A 19,689-nucleotide genomic window follows, 5' to 3' on the forward strand; every position below is an offset into this window, starting at 1 on the left:
TATGGGCCGTAAACACTGGGCTTACATTGGTCCGAACAAATCGCCGAAGGCCTGCTTTTGGCCCAAAATATGTTGCACCCATCTCTTCCCGTCTCGTCGCCGTCGCCGTCGCCATTCGTTCCTCCTTCGCGCCCGCCCGCTCAGGAGTTCCCCAACCAAAATTGAAAATCCCCCCACCTGCATCAACCGAGCAAGGCGGAGGAGCAGATGGAGGAGGCGTCAACGGCAGCGGCGGCGGCCACGCCGTTCCAGCTCCAGTTCGACAAGCCCATCCCGTTCCAGGTCTCGTCTCCGCTCCCTCCCCCGTCTCTCCTCTCTGCAAAGCCAAATGCTGTGCGTGCGAGCTCGCGGCGATGCTTAACCAACCGTTGCAACCTGTACCATGTCTTCAAAATAGTGCGCCGCGCCGCTTTTGTCCAGGCAGTCTTGGCTCGTTCACGAGAAGGAGCGGCTGGATCACCAGGGTCCTTGGGTTGCGGCAACTAGCGTTTCGTGCGTGCCAACTGTTTGTTCGAATTCCTGTGAGATTAGACCGGATCTTACTGTCACTGCGCGGGTTGAAAGGGGCGCTTCTGGGATTTAGTAGAAGCTAGTTCGTCTGAACTCTGCGTGAGTCGCGAGGTGCCATTTTACTGGTATGGAGCACTGATTTCAGCTTTGAATGCTAAATTTTTGTTGTCAAATATACTTTCAGTGATTGCAATGTTTGCTTCGTTGTCATGCTTATTTGCTTAATCCGTCTCATTTCTCTTATATCCTGTTCATTATTCAGTACCAAATAATCCTTTGGTAACAGAGAAGTTAATAGCAAGTGCACATATCAGACAGTTGCTGATGCTGAATTTCATTTTGTGATGCTTGGTACATTTCTGTAGTTCAGAATTGATTGAGCACATCGAAACCAAATTTTCCATTCTTTCTTTGTTCCCATTCATTAATTTGTGCTAATTGAGGCATTAGGTACTGATGTGCCCATGTTTCACTACTTGTAGACAAAAATGGCAGAGTGGAACCCAGAGAAGGATCTGCTTGCTATGGTTACTGATGACTCCAAGGTTCTCCTCCATCGCTTCAATTGGCAAAGGCTATGGACAATCTCTCCAGGTTACCCCATGTCACTCTTTTTTTTCTCTACATTTACCTCCTACTTATATTTTCAATCAGTACACACAATCTCAGTGCATATTCTGTTCCTGTATATCATTTTACTTTGTAGTTAAAGTGGTTATATCTGCTCTGAGTTTTCAAATGATAGTGAGAACTGAGATATTTATACTTTTTCAGGGAAGTGCATCACATCTATTTGTTGGAGCCCTGATGGTAAAATAATAGCACTTGGCACAGAAGATGGTTTTGTGCTTTTGCATGATGTTGAGGTGCGTATGTTGATAATAAATAGAAACTCTTGATGCTTTTTGTGTCTTTGTATGGATGTTCGTTCATAGTTCATAAAAACCTGATCCAGTCATCTAGTGCCATTTACGGGCAAACTATTAGGAGACAATTTGGGGGCACAGGCTTCAAGGAATTCTTGCCCAACTATGTTTCTAACAGAGGCATTTGAATACACTCCTTGAAGAACAATGTGTGCTGGCTATACTGATTGCGTTTGCCACACAGGATCACCTGATCACATACACTTGGGGGGTCTTGCAGCAGCCACTGCTTGATCATCTATACTTTGAGACCTCACTTTTTTTTTCCAATAAACTTTTCACTATGTTCTCTTGAAATGAAACATTCCTTTTTTTTCATGATGCTGTCTCTGTATATTGCATCCTCTCCGAAACTTGTGGTTTGTTTCCAGCTAACCACCCAATGCGTATATTAAAAGGAATTTACTGCCTCATTCAACAAATAGTCTGTAATAGGCGATCACTAGTGTTTTCTATTTTTTTAAGGCTGAAAGCACTAGAAAATGATTTGATTGATGCTATAACTCTGCCAACATGCAGAGGTAGATGTAATCACAACAGGGCAATCTCTCACGATTTCGTTAAATTTTCTCGAAATTTAATCACTTATACTCCCTACCATCTTTGATTTGAGTACAAGACCTATTTATGTTTGGAATTCTGCCCAGCTTCCATTTTCAGTTACTCTTGAAATCTAAAAATCTCTCATGCCATCAAGATCTACTTGTTACTTTTCTTTTACATTGTCACTTTGTGCATTTATAACTGAAGGGAAAGCTGATTGCAGAACGGGAAGATGCTAAGAACTATAAAATCCCATGATGTTGCCATTGTATGTTTGAATTGGGCAGAAGATGATCCACTATCAAGGGTACACAATTGTCTCTCTCATTTTATTGTAATATAAATATGTAGCACCATCTCATTTTAAGTGTCATATAATAACACATGTTACATGTAGTCGTGAAATGTTCAGTTCATCCTTGAAGTCAGCTCTAATCAAAATTAATTGAAGTCTCTACTAGAAGGTTCTCATAACTGAGTCTTCTGCTAATTTTTCAGCCAGACAAGGATGAATTTTTATCCTATGAAGACCGCACCACACGTTTCTTTCCTCCTGCTCCTGTGATGCCTAGGATAGGTGGCCTAAGTTCTGGAGATACTGGTCTTGCGGAAGAGAATGAAGAAGCCATTCCAGAATTTAGTAGTGCTTCCTGTCAGCGTTTTAACATTCTGTGCAGTGGTGGTAAAGATGGTTGTGTCTGCTTCAGCATTTTTGGAATATTTCCTGTTGGAAAGATAGTAAGTAAATGCAATTCCTCAGTGCTCGTCCATTGAACTCAATAAAAATTAAGTTGCTATGCACAATTTCTCCTTATTCCAATGTTTCCTGTTGGTCCCTGAGACCATTGTACCCTAACAGTAAACATGACACTAATAGCATAGAACAGTTCTTCTGGCAAGCTTTTCTACAAAATTGCATTTATATTGTAGCTTTGCATAAATACAGTTCTAGTGCATCATTTTGCTTACTATTCTTTCTGTTCCATCATGCTATACCATGGGGCAAGACAGTTACAAAAAAATTTTTGCCATGCTCAATAAGGTGTCATTGTCATGCTTTGGAGTTGGAACTTGGCATCAAGAAATATTTGTTAATATGTCCATTTTAAGCAAAGGAAATTCAGCTCTAAAGTCTTTTAGGCTTGACTATTGTTATCAATGGCAGACCCACGATACATCTGTGTTCTGCAAAACCAACAAACTTTTGGTGTCATCATATAATGCTTAGGTAGCTACACACTCCTGAAAAAGTACCTGTACTGTTTTCTAAAAGTGTCAGCTCTATTCAATATTAAGTATTTAAACTTTGAACTTATTCAAGCAAATGCTAGAAGTACCCCTGATTATTGTCAATGATGGCAAAGTAGACTGGCATTTTCTTACCATGTATGATTCATCTTCTTTCCATGTGTGCACAACCGGGTGGTGTAACATGATGAGAGTAGTGAAGCTTCACATCTTTTACTCATTTTGTTTTTACATAAATTTCTGTATAACCTCAAGGGTTGAATCTATGGACATTTCAGCCACTGCTGCCCACTTTTTTCGTGAATATTCTTTATCCTGTTCAATGTCCTATGAGTCAGCAGCTTAATGCTTTTGACATTTCAGAACATAAATAAGATTCCAATTGGTGTTGATTCCTCTGGAAAAAGGAATTACCAACTCCATGATGCTTCAATAAGCAAGGTAATTAATTCTTCATTTGTGATGCAGATCTTTATCTCCTACATATGAGGTTCTGTGCAGTGTCACTTCCGTTTAAGAAAAGAGATTCTGTGCACTCATTTTTTCTTATATTAGGTCTCTTTATCAAGAAACCTCCAGAAATTGGTTCTTCTGTGCTACGGAAAGTTGATTGACACTGATAACCTTTCTCACAACTGTGGAACTCCTGCGTTACATTGTCTCTACCTAGATACATCTATCTTTTTCAACCGGTAATGACATAATCGTTTCATTGAATTTTACTTCCTTGTTCAGAAACCATATATTGTTGTTGTATGCCGACTTCTATACTAAAATCCACATTTAGTGCTAGAATTACCTTTCTTTTAATGGGCTCATTCACTCACTTTACAAACTACAATTCAGCTTTATAGACAGGTGCAAAAATATTCATTACTAATAACCCAAAACTATTTCATTACTAAATTTGTGCTTATTACTTTCATTTACTAAAGTTTGTATTTTATCATCCATAAATGCTGTAAAGAAAAAATGAGCTGCATCAGGTGTCCCAACAAGCATCAAGTATTCAAGATCTGGTTGAAGTTGTCCGTGCTTCCATATCTTTGATATCCAAACAATGGTCAAATGCCATGAATTTGTTTCATGAAAAATTTAGTGCGTTGCCCAATCTGATAGCTGCACACGGTATGATTGGTTTCTCTTGAACCATAACCATCAGGAAATCCGTACCTTCATTCTGTCTCCATAGTTGGAAGTTTCTAACGTGAAAATTTCTTTCTACTTACAGGAGCAGAATCTAGTTCTGAGGATGAGTTTCTGAGCCTTTTGTTTGGCACACGAACAAGTCCAGCACTTCACCAATTTTTAGCGAGTTCACTTGGTGAAGCGGTAATTGTTGCTACTACCGCAAACTCTGTAGCTTGTTTTCTGAGACAATCTGCCTAAATTGTCATTTCGTATGTGGGTAGGGTCTCAAGAGGATAGCCAAGGCTGTTGACAGTGCTGGAAGAGAAATTCGTGGCGTTGTCAGTGAGCATCTTCAGGTCAGCTACTACCTACCGATGCCTCAGAAACATGCACCTAGACTATTGTTTTCTAGTCTGAACTTCACATTGTTTTCTTTGCATTTTACTAGTTAAGGATGTTAAACTAGATTTTGTGCATGGAAATATAGCTAGTTACATGTTTCCCTAAATTCGTGGTCATCTCATTTCGCTGGACTACCATGTACTTTCCGGATACCTATACCTTTTATCTAGTTTCTGTTACAAAAACTGAACGTCTTGTTGTTTATGTTCTTTATTTACAGCCTGCAGTTGAGATTATTTCATTCAGACTCGCAGAATTAAGAGGCCTTGCAAGATGGCGTTCACGGTTTCAAATTATCGGGTTGGATGAAAAGCTTATCGATGGTGTAACTGAGAGTATAGGGATGCTAGTTGTTCAAGTTGAGCGCTTTTCAAGGGTTGCAGCTACTGTTCTTTATCTGGTACCTTTTATTTTCCTTCTGCATATTTCCATGCATCCATTCAGATTTGGGTTGAAGTCCTACAACCTACCTAAAAATCGACCAATTTCTTTTGATGTTTAGAGTATGCTAAATAGTTTCATCTTATCACTGTTTAGAGTATTAGCCTGAACAAACATTCCTACAGTTGTCTGCCATTTGTTCCTGAATGTTTGTACAACCAATTACGGAGTATGTTCCAATTTTATTTTTCCTAAACACAGTTGTCTTATTATCTAGATACTGCTGATTTTGTGGCATCTTTGTGCATGTAGTATCTTCAAATCAAACTGTAGATTTTGATGCATCTAAGTGAATCTATAGTTGGCATTTGGCAATAGCATCTATGCATTGAATGTGCTTTTCTCAGTGACATTCTGTTTGATGTGAATTGTGTTTGTGCTATACCATGTGCTTCCATGGTCTATAGTTTCCTATATGCATTTATGGCTAGTGGTAATGTTATGTTTTGGGGGCTTATTCTATAATAACCACCATTTATTAATCTTTTTCCCAGTTTCAAAACTTCTTCACCTGGGTTTTAAAGTGTGTTAAGATATTATTAAATGAACCAACTGATCAAGTTCCAGCAGCAAACAGGTTAGTCTTGTTATGCCCTTGGTTCATAAATCATGGATCAATATTGTGTTATTAATTACCATGGTCTCATCCATTGTAGTGAACTTGTGGTGATTTTTTTGAAGTTCCTCCTTGATAAGGATCCAATCAAACAGCTACTTGAAGCTGACGAGAGAATTGACTGTGATATGTAAGCATTCCACTTTCTGACTTCTGTTTGCTGTATAAAAAGTATTATTAAGTACTTCCTCCATTCCAAAATGTAGGTGTTTTAGTTTTGTCCTAAGTCAAACTTCTCTAACTTTGACTAAAGTTTTATAAAAAAATATTAGCATCAATAATTCCAAATAAATGCACTATGATGACATATTTAACTAAACTAACTTGATTTTGTAGATATTGGTGCATTTTTCTATAAACTTAGTCAATGTTTATGTTAGAAATTTTTGACTTACGACAAAACTAAAACAACCACATTTTGGAACGGAGGGAATACTATTCACCCATAATTTTTGAATTTGATAATTCAAAACCTTCAGTTGGGCTAAATGTACATATGCACATTGTTATGTCATGACATGATCGGCATGTTGTACCATGAATTTTTTAAATGCTAGTTAACTCACAGGAATTACTTCTGAATTTCTCAAATTTAGTGTTCTTGTTTACAATTGGTGCCTTGGTGTTGGAAAATGCATTTTTCTCTGGAGCGAGTTATTGAAGATCTTGGAATATATGATCTATGAATCCGCTGTCCAAACCAGAGAAAGTGATCAAAGCGCACTCAATCACATGGAGCTGTTGTTTGCTCTTACATTTTTTTGTCATCATTATTTAGTTATTTTTCTTTTGTGTTGATGCTTTCCTGCATTTCTTATTTTTGTTCAACATGGTTTTTCAGGGATGCTGCAAGACATGTTGAGCAACTAGTAGTTTTTGGAGGATTTACAGACACCCAATTTTTGGAAAGGAGTTTGGTAAAACAATTCAATGAATTGGAAAATAGGTGACTCATTTTATCAGTCAGAAATCTGTACCATTTACATGTTCTACGTTTGCTTGAGATTGATATTCCATCTATCTGAATTATTTTGATTAAAATTGTTTGTTATTTGAACATTCAATATTTATCAGTCAAATCTTTGTATTTTCACTTTCCACAGAATAAACAATTTCAGATATGTTGCTTGTTGCTTAAACATAGCCGATCCTTGCCTTGGCTAAGAATTGTTTATGCTGTACTTACCATTTCTGTTGTCATCCACTTCAGCTTGAAGGAGGCTTTCTTGATGCCGTTTACCACTCTCTCTTCGCAAATACACTGTCAAGGATTGCTTCCTCTATACCCTGTTACATCATCAGATACCTTGTCTTCAACCTGTACACCGGCATCGATATCATCCTATAAGGTTTATGTTCGCCTCTGTGATTTTTGATACGTGTGTTAGCATCATGGTCATAAAGTAGATCATACTCATTATTTACTATCATGCCTGTCTGTAACTCCTGTACACACCTTGCATTAATTCAATGATCCCGTTCTTCATAATTTTTACTCATCATGACTTCAAAAAGCAGGATGAAGATTCACAGCATGAGGAATCCTCGTATAACTTGACTGACTATGTATGTTTCAAGATACCGGATGGATCATTAAATAAAAGAAATTGCATCGGTGTGATAAAGGACTCTGGTAACTGTTGTACTGCCCTCAGCATGGCGTCACTTTCAGGTTTTCTATTGCATATGCCTGATGAATATGAGTGTGTTGACCTGTCTCTTTATAAGGTACTCCCTGTTTGTGTTCAGAGGATATTCTACATTATTTGGCATAGCTTACAAAAATACCGATTACCCATTTTTAAAACAGGACAACCAAGTAATTTTACTACTGAGTGAAAGGTCTCATTCTGATAGCCCTGGAAGATCTTGGATGGTGATGCTGCAGACACAGAACTTTTCCTTTACGCCACTCTCAAGAACATCCCCTACAAATATTTACAGTCTGCAAAAATTGGTGGTAATAATTCTGTAAATGTTTATTCTACGTTTGATCTTCTGGCACATAGCAGCTAGTTCTTACAACTATATGTAATCATCAACCTGGTCTTCGAAACGGTGTACTGACAATGGTACTCATAATGTAACCTAACCTTATCTTTTCTGTTAAGAGGTAATATCTTTGCTCCTTTCCTGTCATGACACTTGTAGGCACTGGATCTCCAATTGGACACAGATTATGGGAAAGTTCGTAGCATACCTCACATCGTGTCTACTCCACTTGCAGTCAGTGGTATGTCGAGCATGAGCTTTCTATGTATGAATCTTAGCTGTTATTACATTATGGTGTGACTCCTGACGCTTGCTTCTCTGATTGTTTTATGCAGCATCAAGAGGAGTCGCTTGTGTCTTTTCATCTCGGAGGCATGCCTTGGTTTATATCCTTGATGAAGATGAGGACGAGGACGGGGATGAAGTTTCTGATATGGAGTGATTGTTATCCAATTCCCGGCAGCCATTTCAGTGAATGTCATCATACCATATTAGTATGCTGGAAAAACAATGCAATAGCATTGTCTCCTGATCTTCATGTGCTGGAGGCAGGAGCCGGGAGATAGCAGCATGTACGGAAACTAACTTGCCTCTCGGAAACACTCGGTTTCACGACAAAGCAGTGAATGCTCTGGTTCTAAAGTTGCATCAGCGTGGTAGGAGGCCATGATGTGCTGCCACTTTTGGGGCTGAAACTATCAGCTGCAGGCTGTATGGTGTTGGGCTATCTGCAGAGCGAGCTTTGATGGTATCTTAATTTATAGCTGCTGCCCGTTTCCTGATCGTGTTGTGTAGCTTGTGTTGCAAGTGTAGATGTAATGTAACGCTAACGTGCAAAAGACTGTCCTGCTAATCTTGATGATCACTAGTGACATGTAAAACGATGAAAATTTTTAGTGAATTCATTTTTGTACCGTTAAAGCTGCTTTAACTGGGAAGTAAGTGTAAACTTTTTTCTTGATTCCAGTATGCTAATTTGCTTGGCATTTTTAAATATCTCGCTAGGACTTGATATGTACGTCTGTAGATCCCGCACCCTACCATTGGGTGATTTATGTAAAAGAAAAAACCCATGAGTGTGTCGCAATTTTGTTTTGGCGATTGGAGTATTATTTAGGGACTCGTTGCAACAACCGACGCGGTCGTGATTCCGAGTTAACAGATTCTAAATCCAACAGTCAACGGCATAGTATTTTAGCAGCAGCTTGCGATTGCACAACAAATTCACAGCGGTCTGTGCATCAACGTAATCTTGTACAAGTGACTGTAGGTTAGTTAGCTGGCATCTGACGTCATGATTTGCCCGTGCCAACCGTCACCTAGTACCAGAGCTGAAATGCTTTGTAGCGTGCTTTACTGCAGCGCCAAATTCGTGTTCATGTCAACCCATCTGCTAACGCAGATGAAACCATCTCGATCGTTTCTGCTAGCACCGGATCGGACGCAATGGCGGGCAGCAACTCGTGCAGCCGTTTCCAGTTGAGCAGCTGAAAGTCTCTGCTCGATGGTGTATTGCCTACGACGCGAACCCGCCATCTGGTCTGATCTTGAAATCCAAAGCAAAGATTTAAAACTGCCGAAAAAAGAAAAAAATAAAGCCAAAAAAACTGCTGTATCGCCCGCATCACACCGGCCACCAGTCCCCCCTCTTTCGTTCCCAGATCTCCCCGCCCCGCATCTCGCTCGCTCGCCCGCCCGCCGGCGAGGGGGCGCGCGCCGGCCGCCGCCGCCGCGATGTACCTGGCGTACGGGTGGCCGCAGTCGATCCCTCTGGACCCGGACGACTCGGACCGCGTGGTCCTCCTCCGCGTCCTTGGCCGCCTCCTCCTCGCCGTTTGCCCCGCCTCGCTCCACCTCTGGTCCGCCGCCCAACACCGGGTCCGCCTCGCCCGCTTCGACCGCTCCGCGGACTCCCTCGCCGCCCACGGCCAGAACGCGCACGCCGTGTGGAGCCCTGACGCCAAGACCGTCGCCGTCCTGGTCAGCCCACCTCTCTCCCTCTCCTCGGTTGATCCGGCTTGCGCACTCCGGGCGCAGCAACTTACCGTGTTTGTATCTCTCTGCTTTGTGTAGACCTCCTCCTTCTACCTCCACATATACAGGGTTCAGCTCTCAGGGAAGCCACTGATCGTCGGTGGCAAGCAGCTCCCGGGGCTTTGCCTGGCCAGTATATCCCAAATCATCACCGAGAAGGTTCCTCTCGCCAATGGCGTTGCCATAACGTACCGTGTTCGCTTCTCCTAAGTCTTCATCTGCAGAATGAGGTGCACAACTCCTGCAGGGGAGCTGACTTGTGACTTTGATGTTGTGTTGCAGGAGCAATTTCGTATGTGATAGCAAAAGCATGCTCCTCGGATTATCCAATGGGCATGTGCAGGTCGTGTCCTGGAATGCTGAGGTACATGGAAATGCATGCTACTTTTGTTTCTTGTAAGTTACTGATTATTAGGTGTGAAACAGTTCTGCTGTACTCTCGTCCTACATGCTATGCTAAGTGTTGTCAATGTCTTTGTTGTTGCTTGCCAGTTCTCAGATAGCTTCAAGCTTGGTTGCTCTGTGTGTTCATCTGAGAAACCTACTGCTGTCATAGATGCGTTGGTGTTTGATCCTCCCAGTTTGCGAGAAAACTCTGATGCAAGGCCTGCTCCTTGCTGCACAGGCAATTCTTCTATTGTCCATGTTGAGCTGTCGGTGAAGCTAAGGTTGCTTGTTGCTTTGTACTCAGGCTGTCACATTGCCCTCTGTACTGTTGGTAAGAAGGGATTAAAGCAGCCTGGCAGCATCAGAGTGGAGAGATGGTTGAACACTGATGATGCAATGTGTACTTCTGTGGCTTCTGAGCAACAGATTCTTGCTGTAGGATGCAGCAGAGGTGTTGTTGAATTGTATGATCTAGCTGAGAACACACGTCATATACGAACAATTTCGTTATATGATTGGGGGTAAGTCTCACATCAAATTTTATTTTACATAAGCTAGTAGGATAGGACCTGTAGTAGTTGTTACATTACATGGATACTTCTGGCTGACTGCTTAAATTTCTGGTAGTTGATTGCAAATTCTTGCTAATTTCTTAGAAAATCCTGCCAGGCAGGTTTTTTTGGATAAAAGTCTTTAACATCATGTTATCCTGTGTTTAGTATTGATCATTTCATTTTGCCTAGTGTTATCAAATGCTTAGCATTAATAAACCTTCTGTGGTTAAAGGTGTAACCATGTCAATTTACTCAGCACTACCTTTTGGTTATTCTATTGAAGTTGAGCCATAACTGCTCTTTTTTCCTTCTTTTCTTGGGTACAATATTTGTAGGTATTCAGTGGAAGATACTGGTCCTGTTGCCTGTATATCTTGGACGCCTGACAATTGCGCTTTTGCAGTTGGGTGGAAATTTAGAGGACTTACTGTATGGTCTGTGTCTGGATGCCGATTGATGTGTACTATTCGTCAAACTGGATCAAATTCTGCCTCATCTCCAATGGTGAAACCTAGTGCTCTAAAATTTGAGCCTCTAATGGGAGGGACATCACACATACAATGGGATGATAATGGATACAAGTTATTTGCTGTTGAGGAAAGCTTGTCAGAAAGGGTTCTTGCTTTCTCATTTGCCAAATGTTGCCTAAACAGAGGACTTTCAGGCACAACATATTCCCACCAGGTTCTTTATGGAGATGATCGAATCCTGTTGGTGCAACCGGATGATGCTGATGAACTGAAGTTATTACACCTTAATGTTCCAGTTAAGTGTTAGTTTCCTCTCCTTTGATTTATTTGAGAGGTTAACAAGCTGTAAAATATGCTGTTTGATGATGCATGTTGTAATAATATATATTTTTCGAAGCAGGTTTCCTACATTTCCCAGAACTGGCCAGTTCTACATGTAGTGGCGAGCAACGATGGTATGTACTTAGCAGTTGCTGGTTCTCATGGGCTAGTGCTGTATGATCTGCGAAATAAAAGGTGGCGTTTTTTTGGTGATGTTACACAAGAGCAAAAGATCCAATGCAAAGGCCTATTGTGGCTGGGAAAGATTGTTATTGTATGCAACTATGTTGAATCATCAAATACGTGAGTGTTCACTTTCATACCATCTTTGTTGCTATTCCTATCTTGTAACTCCCTTGAAGTTAAACATGGAACTCAATGTCTATATGGGAGTATTTATATGGGAGGTTCTTGCATTGAACTTTGTTTCCGGAAATACTAAATGAACTATGTTTTTCTGCTTATATGTCAAACTGTTGTGTTCAATATTTTATATTTCCTTAGTGCTCCTATTCCTTTCTAATCACAATATATTTTTCCTTCACTATGAATTGTTATTTGACATTTACCTATATCCGTGACATGTTTGTTTCTTTCGTCTCAGGTATGAGCTTCTCTTTTTCCCAAGATATCATCTTGATTATAGCTCCTTACTCTACCGGAAACCACTTCTTGGAAGGCCAATTGCCATGGATGTTTTCCAGAATTACATATTAGTTACCTACAGTCCATTTGATGTGCATATCTTCCATGTGGTGATATCGGGAGAACTGTCACCTGCTAGCAATCCGGTTTTACAGGTAATGTTCTTTATGAAAAAATTTCAATCTCAATTCAGAATGTGTTGCCAAATTCTCTCCATAAGTAGATATTTTTATTCTTTGTGAACAGCTTTCAACAGTACGAGAACTTTCAATCATGAGTCCAAAGAGCCCCCCTGTTTCAATGCGCTTCATTCCTGATCAAAATGACAAAGGAGCGCTGAAACAAAATGCTAGTGGATCTTCTGATCTTTTATCCGAGCAACCATCAAGGTACTTTTTACCCTAGATGTCACTCAATCCTTTTCTCCTTGGTTTTTATTGGGTTTTTTATGAAATCAGATGTTTGATCTTGCGGACCAATGGTGAACTTTCTGTGCTGGACATGGATGATGGACACGAACATGCACTCACAAATTCAGTTGAACTCTTTTGGGTCACCTGTTCACAATTCGAAGAGAAGGGTAGCCTTATTAAAGAGGTTTCATGGCTTGACTATGGTCATCGGGGTATGCAGGTTAGATTCCATCTTATTTCTTCTACATATTTACTCCACCATAGGTTGATAGTTATATATTTTTTTCAAATGTCCCTTTGTACCCTTTTACACAAAGCTGGTTGCAGGTATGGTATCCATCACATGGAGCAGATCCTTTTAAGCAAGAAGATTTCTTGCAGGTATAAGTTTCTGTCTCGAGATAGCTCTGAATCTGTTGAGTTTTGCCACCTTCCTTTTTTGGAATTTATTGTAGTCATAATGTTTTCATTCTCTGCTCTCCCTTTTTGTTTTGCGTTGAAGACCTTTTGATTATGATATTGACAGATAGTTGTACATGCTTCTCATGTGATTCTGTAGTTGGATCCTGAGCTTGAATTTGATCGTGAGGTGTATCCTCTTGGTCTTCTTCCAAATGTTGGTGTGGTCGTTGGTGTTTCTCAGAGAATGTCCTTCTCAACTGCTGAGTTTCCATGCTTTGAGCCTTCACCTCAAGCCCAAACAATATTGCATTGTTTATTACGACATCTACTTCAGGTAAAAGAAAATTATTACATCATGGAATTCTTTAACCGACGGTGCTATCATGAGCTAATCGCATCAAGTTTTGTTTTAAACTATTGGCATTAAATTTTTTCCTGTTGCCAATAAATTAACTCCTATGTGAATTGTTTAAACCAGAGGGACAAGATTGAAGAAGCTTTGCGCTTGGCGAATTTGTCAGCAGAAAAACCTCACTTTTCACACTGTTTAGAGTGGCTTCTGTTTACGGTATTCGATGCAGATATATCAAGGTATTTTGTTTCTAGCTTGCTATGTTCTGAAACAAAGGCACCATTGCTTTATAATGTTCCATCTATAATTTAGTGGCTTTGCTAGTTTGCACTCTGGTAACTCTTTTTGCTGAAATTTTATAGCACCATGTTTTAATTGCAGGCCAAGTGCTTCAAAGAACCAGGTTTTACAAAAAGTAAATTCTCCAAAGAAGTCTCTTCTTGAGAAGACATGCGACCTATTGCGGAATTTTCCTGAATATATGGATGTTGTAGTCAGTGTTGCTAGGAAAACAGATGGTCGACACTGGGCTGATCTTTTCTCTGCAGCCGGACGATCCACGGAGTAAGTTTTCAGCCCTTCTATTTGAACTAATGATATTCGTAAAATTCAAATTTCCAAATAGTGATCTTTGATTTCTCCAGTCATCCTCCTAACTGTAGCAATTACAACATGTCCAATTTCATTGATGCATATGAGGTGTGCCTGTAGTTTGCATGTAGTTACACTGCCCACATCATCTCACTGATTCTATGTTGATTCTGTTCACTGACCCACAAGAGAGGTTGTTAAGGCTAGTCATTATGGGTTACTCTTGCAGAAAAAGAATCGCAGTTGTAATAGTCACTGCTGAGAAATTTAGAGAACTGCCTGGTTTCTTATTTTTGAGAGGACAGAGGATGCGTTTGGTTTCTGTTTGTCGGTTTTCATCAACTTTCAGTTATGCTTATAGCATAAGAATAACTAACATTATCACATTTTATTGATATACCAGGGTGTGAGCAGGGTTTGTATCCTTGAATAGGGCTAGCTTGAAATTACTAAGACAAGATCTTTATACAGTGTTTGCTTGCAAAGATTTCAAATCAAATACTTATGCTCTTAGTACAACCAATCTTTACCGTGTTTGTTTGCAAAGATTTCAAATCAAATACTTATGCTCTTAATACAACCAATATTTTGTGATAGGATGTTTGAGGAATGCTTCCAACGGAGATGGTACAGGACTGCTGCTTGCTACATACTGGTACGTAACTGCTCCATTCTGTTATGGTAATCCCTTTTAGAACGTATTGATTGCTATCTGATGCTGTTTTTGATACTGCACTTTTGTGTCATTTTTATTGCGTGCATTAATTGGGTCCAATTATGTATAAAGTTTGATCATTGTAATTTGTTATTACGATCATCGTTGTCACCAATTTCTGCTAGAAGTAGCATTGAAAATGTTTGCAATTATAGGTCATTGCTAAGCTGGAGGGCCCTGCAGTCAGTCAGTACTGTGCACTTCGTTTGCTACAAGTAATTCTCTTACCTTCACCATGAGGTGGTTTAGTCTGGACGTTAGTTTGATGTTCCATCTCCTACTTCTGTATGGTTGTTGTTTTCCAGGCTACACTTGATGAATCTTTGTATGAGCTTGCTGGGGAGTTGGTACGCTTCTTATGCTATATGTTTTCTCTCTTTTTTTTAATATTAATACACTACAGAGGAATAAAGGAGTACCTTCATGTACTTAGGTTCGCTTCTTGCTAAGATCTGGAAGAGACTTTGAAAATGCAACCTCAGACTCCGAGAAGCTCTCTCCAAGATTTCTTGGCTACTTTCTATTCCGTTCACCATATAAGCGGCAATCTTCTGATTTGAAAAGGTTCACTTTCTACTTGACACTTAATTTTTTTTATTTTTGAGAAAAAACCACTCATTTGTTTCCTTGTTTGACAGTAACTCAATGAAAGAACTTAGTCCACATATTGCCTCTGTTATGAACATTCTAGAGAGCCATGCTAGCTATTTGATGTCTGGCAAGGAGCTTTCTAAACTCGTCGCTTTTGTCAAAGGGACACAATTTGATCTTGTGGTGAGTTTTTCATCATTCATCAGCGCAGCAGATCTTATTGTCCAGAGCCATATGTAACGATCTACATTGTAATGTCATGTAGGAATATCTTCAACGAGAAAGATTAGGGTCTGCTCGGCTGGAGAATTTTGCATCTGCACTTGAACTGATTGGACAAAAGGTTTCAGTCTATTGTTCACAAAGTTATTATGATTTCTTCTGCTTATTGTTATAAATGGTTTCCGGTGTGCTGATAGTATTTTTTCTTCCCAACTAAACATCCAGCCTCAATTGTATGCATAGATACACGTATTTCTCAAAATTTTGTCGTACCCTGAAAGATGAAACTCCCTGGTCTATGTTCAAAATAAAATCAGATTTTTATGATGTCAACTGCTGATTGAAACACCCAGTGTTCTATTAGTGTTCTTTGTCTATGATGATTTTGCAATTGAGTTCCTTTCTCCTAGAATTTCTACTGTCTTGGTCTGGATTTCATAATCCATAGAACGAAGGAAAAAGTCCAAACTACTCCCTTCAAGTATAGCGAAAGTCCAGATAACCCCCTAAACTATGCTATTTGGTTCTACTTACCCCATAATGCAATTTGTCCTTTTTATATCTCCATACACAAGTTGAATTTTAATTTGAAATTTGAAACTTTGCAGGGTGGTAGTGGTCTAGTGGACATCATAATCTATATTTAAAAAATATTTTGTGAATTTTCCATCACTGTTGTTTACATAATTTTGTATCTCAAGGATAAATTTTATTATTAAATATCATTCCCTATCAAAATAATGATAAATTTTTCTAACATGTCTTATGATGTCTGCTATCATCTTGCAAAATTTGAACTTAAGACTCCACTTGTGCATGGAGAAACGTAAAAGACCAATTGTGTTAAGGGGTAAATTGAACCAAGAAATACTTTAGGGGGTTATCCAGACTTTGATTATACTTTAGGGGAGTAATTTGGATTTTTTCCTAGAACGAATGCACATAATAATGTTCTATGAACCTAAGAGAGTTTTGCCACCGTGAACCTGTTTATTACATATGGAGATGCTTACGGCAGCAAATCACTTACCAACATGGAACTGATAAAGGGACTGATATTACATGATTCAAGGGGGCAGGTGTCGATTGTAAACTCATTGTACTTTGATCATTTTGCATGCCTCTTTGGTTGATTTTGTGTATCCTAGATGAAGTGTTTTTTTTCCATCTTCTTGAAACTTGTTTCTCATGCACATATTGGTATTCTGATTACAGCTCCAAATGGACACACTCCAAAGCCGGCTTGATGCTGAGTTCCTTCTAGCTCATATGTGTTCAGTCAAATTTAAGGAATGGATCGTGGTGCTGGCTACTTTATTGCGACGTGCAGAGGTAAAACTTGTAGAGTTCTACCATTTTACACAGTTAGAAATATTTTACATGATGTTAATTTTTTGGTTTATCTGGACTCTGGGCTACCTTTCCCCCTTAACTGAAGACCCAATAATTTGATGGATACTAATAGTATTTCGGTATCCACCACAATCCACATTAGAGTTTGCTTTTCCTGCACTTCTTGCTCCATGTGGCACTAGCAGATAGGCAGATGGTGGCTAAACAGGATGTCCGGACTCCGGAGGAGAGGATGGGGGTTGAGGTGGAATAGTGAGGTGTTGAGGTGCTTGTAGAATGGGAGATAAGAATGACAATGATGGAGTTTGGTAGTGGCAGGAGGCAGTATTGTTGCATGTTGTGTTATAAATCATTTGAAATTGATCTTATGCTATCAGTGCAGAATCTTTAGTGATGCGGTGTTCCTATACCATTGAGGTTCTGCATGGATTAGGGGTATTTTGTTGGGGAAACTTTGGATTTGACTGGAACTTCCCAAAGAAGTACCCCCCAACAAAGCACCCCCTGCATAATTCATCTAAGTCAACCAGGAGTTGCATGGCAAAATTAGGATATCGAATCATAGACTCTGTACATGTCACTTCAAGAAAAGAAAAAGGAAAGGAACTTGTAGCAGGACACTGACATCTGAAAGCATTCGGAGTAAATTTCTAGATGACAAATATCAGATTCTGCAAAAAGGTCCTTGCATTTTATGCACATGCTAGTTTCTTTCAGGGTTTGTGGGGCCCTCGCCCTTGTACTCTTTCCGTTCTTTAATGAAATGATGTGCAGCTCTCCTGCATGTTCAAGAAAAAAATGGAAAATATAGATACCGATTTCCCCTACTTTGTGTAGCTATCTGATCTTAAAACAGTGAAGCTGATGTACCTGATGTTGTCATCGGGATCGGATAAGTCTTGATGCTATACCAATCTGTGTAGCAATTCATGTTTTTTATTCAGTTTTTGAACATACAACTATTTAGAGGGGGTTTCTTTTGATGTGAAGCTGAGCAAAAAATACTCACCCTTGCTGCTGTGATATTTTTGTTTCCTTAGGTTTTGGTGGATCTCTTTCGGCATGATTTGCGATTGTGGAAAGCATATAGCATTACTCTACAGGTTAGCAGCCAATGTCTCTCTCTGTTTTGTTTTTTTTTTGTTATTGGATTTTGAACTTTTTTGAGTGTCACCAACATGCTTGCAAACATTTTTGCAGTCACATGATGTATTCAGAGAATATCTTGATCTTCTTAATATGTTGGAGGAGCAGCTTTCGTCCGTATCTGGTCTTACATTGCAAAATGGACCATTGTCATGAATGCTGAATGAGACTGTTTGAAAAAACCCATTGAATGTGGCATTTAGCCTTGTGCTAATTTAACACATACAGTTAGATGAGAACAGCGCGGGAAATCTGATGTAAATAGAATTATTCAGGGGTTTTCCCTTTGAACAACACCTAGAGGCTATGGCAGCTTTTTGTGCAGTGATCTGCTGAGCACCATATTGTTGTATCATTAGTTTGTTGAAGCAAAGTTGAGTGTGCATTCGTCGCCTTACTGTAAGTATGTGCTGCACTCTTAACATTGTAAAGCATATACCAATTATGAGCAATGAGTTTTTTTTCCTTTTTATCGTGTTGAATCTGTTTGAAGCTTATTACGTGTAGATAGCTCTGATGTCGATACAGGAGATATCATTAAAACTGTCACTATCTGGTTATTTTAATTGCACTTTGACATGCCATACTGATACATGTGTTGGCCAATTTAACCTGCAGGAGGAATTCATACATTGGATGGGGTATTCATACAATGATACGCTCCCTTGTCCTTTGGCAGGTTAGTAAACTGTAACCTGGAGGGAAGCCATCATTTGAAGTATTTCTATAGTGATAGGAAATGTATTTTTCTTATACAATTACAATAGGTACATAGGCAGCGATGTATCTTTACTTTTTGGCAGCATCCTGTACGTTTATCTACAGCGCGTGCACATTTAGCTTCATTGCAAGCCCGTCCAAGTAGACTTAAATGAGTACTCTATAAAAATCTAAAGAATGCTCCAGTGTGTAGCAAACTGGAAATGTTAGGTCGTGTCAAGGTATACATTCACGTTGCCTATCACTATCACATTTACTGTTGTCACAATATATAGTTCACTGTTCACTGATGCGTCATGGTCCAGGATCATCCTGTCCTGCGTTGTATGAATAGTCGCCAACATGGGCAGCACACACTGATGTGGCCATGTGGGGCCGCTGATACCGGGAAGGGTGAATTCGGGTTGTGCACGTCGCCCCGAAGCCTGAACAACTACCCTTTACGAGTAGTTTGGTGGCTCTCTCCTGTCACGATGGCCACGCCGTCAGGGCTCCGAGTGATCGCCGCGTTGGCTGCGCGCAATTTACCTGGCTCGCAGACCTTGCAGCTGGGCTTTAGCCAGTTGCCGCTTTCCTGCCCTGGACTCGTGAACGGCATCTGTTTTGGGTTCGTTTCCTGAGACTACCAGTAACGGGTAGTAGTAATTCCCATGGAATAGGCAGACTGATGACAACATATACTACGGACCGATCTGCTGTAAAGTGGTGGTGCTGGCAGGGAGCGTCAGGCCACAGCGAAGACGCAATTTTTTTGAAAAAAGCACAGCGAAGACGCAAGAACGCAACTGGCCGTTCCCATTCTTGCTAGCAGGCGTTTTGTCCATGACGTGTGAGCCTATTCCAGCCGTCGATTGGAGCATCTTTCGTCCCGGCCACACGCCCATCCAAGCCGTCGCTATCCTCCCCTATGGACTGGCACGGTCGATGGAGCCGTCAAAACTTGGACGAACCGCAGCTAGTGGTG

The 19,689-nt window shown here is 40.1% G+C and overlaps 2 protein-coding genes across 6 annotated transcripts; both read left to right on the forward strand.

The window, feature by feature from the left end:
• Positions 1-107: 107 nt before the first annotated feature.
• LOC101758832 (anaphase-promoting complex subunit 4) lies at positions 108-8,768 on the forward strand. Of its 2 annotated transcripts, XM_004954100.3 has the most exons (19): positions 108-282; positions 993-1,104; positions 1,285-1,376; positions 2,203-2,286; positions 2,478-2,717; positions 3,591-3,668; positions 3,783-3,919; positions 4,195-4,355; positions 4,459-4,559; positions 4,640-4,714; positions 4,981-5,160; positions 5,696-5,778; positions 5,858-5,947; positions 6,659-6,763; positions 7,028-7,166; positions 7,336-7,545; positions 7,628-7,777; positions 7,969-8,050; positions 8,145-8,768. In XM_004954100.3, the coding sequence occupies exons 1-19, from the start codon at positions 208-210 to the stop codon at positions 8,249-8,251; spliced, it is 2,301 nt and encodes a 766-aa protein (XP_004954157.1). In that variant the 5' UTR covers positions 108-207; the 3' UTR covers positions 8,252-8,768. The 2 variants fall into 2 exon arrangements, with proteins under 2 accessions (XP_004954157.1, XP_022679410.1); XM_022823675.1 differs by lacking the exons at positions 108-282; positions 993-1,104 and having other exon boundaries at positions 2,187-2,286.
• A 644-nt stretch (positions 8,769-9,412) lies between these two features.
• On the forward strand, positions 9,413-18,975 carry LOC101759513 (guanine nucleotide exchange factor subunit Rich). Of its 4 annotated transcripts, none has more exons than XR_001164921.3 (23): positions 9,413-9,789; positions 9,883-10,031; positions 10,126-10,207; positions 10,336-10,751; positions 11,120-11,549; positions 11,655-11,878; positions 12,180-12,375; positions 12,467-12,609; positions 12,679-12,853; positions 12,961-13,014; positions 13,193-13,369; positions 13,514-13,626; positions 13,769-13,951; positions 14,576-14,633; positions 14,849-14,908; positions 14,999-15,040; positions 15,127-15,257; positions 15,332-15,467; positions 15,550-15,627; positions 16,722-16,838; positions 17,900-17,962; positions 18,060-18,408; positions 18,624-18,975. XR_001164921.3 is itself a non-coding variant. In XM_012848842.3 (22 exons), the coding sequence occupies exons 1-22, from the start codon at positions 9,544-9,546 to the stop codon at positions 18,159-18,161; spliced, it is 3,375 nt and encodes a 1,124-aa protein (XP_012704296.1). In that variant the 5' UTR covers positions 9,413-9,543; the 3' UTR covers positions 18,162-18,477. The 4 variants fall into 4 exon arrangements, 1 of the variants encoding a protein (XP_012704296.1); XR_001164919.3 differs by having other exon boundaries at positions 18,060-18,404; XM_012848842.3 differs by lacking the exon at positions 18,624-18,975 and having other exon boundaries at positions 18,060-18,477.
• The last annotated feature ends 714 nt before the right edge of the window (positions 18,976-19,689 follow it).

This window comes from Setaria italica, chromosome I (assembly GCF_000263155.2).
Source record: "Setaria italica strain Yugu1 chromosome I, Setaria_italica_v2.0, whole genome shotgun sequence".
NCBI lineage: Eukaryota > Viridiplantae > Streptophyta > Magnoliopsida > Poales > Poaceae > Setaria > Setaria italica.

Bases quoted from the DNA above. Each gene is read 5' to 3' on its own strand.
- LOC101758832 (XM_004954100.3), top strand. From the start codon at position 208: ATGGAGGAGGCGTCAACGGCAGCGGCGGCGGCCACGCCGTTCCAGCTC. The intron at 1,377-2,202 runs GTGCGTATGTTG...AGCTGATTGCAG, and splicing joins TGCTTTTGCATGATGTTGAG to AACGGGAAGATGCTAAGAAC. The intron at 7,167-7,335 runs GTTTATGTTCGC...TTCAAAAAGCAG, and splicing joins CATCGATATCATCCTATAAG to GATGAAGATTCACAGCATGA.
- LOC101759513 (XM_012848842.3), top strand. From the start codon at position 9,544: ATGTACCTGGCGTACGGGTGGCCGCAGTCGATCCCTCTGGACCCGGAC. The intron at 10,208-10,335 runs GTACATGGAAAT...GTTGCTTGCCAG, and splicing joins TCGTGTCCTGGAATGCTGAG to TTCTCAGATAGCTTCAAGCT. The intron at 11,550-11,654 runs GTTAAGTGTTAG...TTTTCGAAGCAG, and splicing joins TATTACACCTTAATGTTCCA to GTTTCCTACATTTCCCAGAA.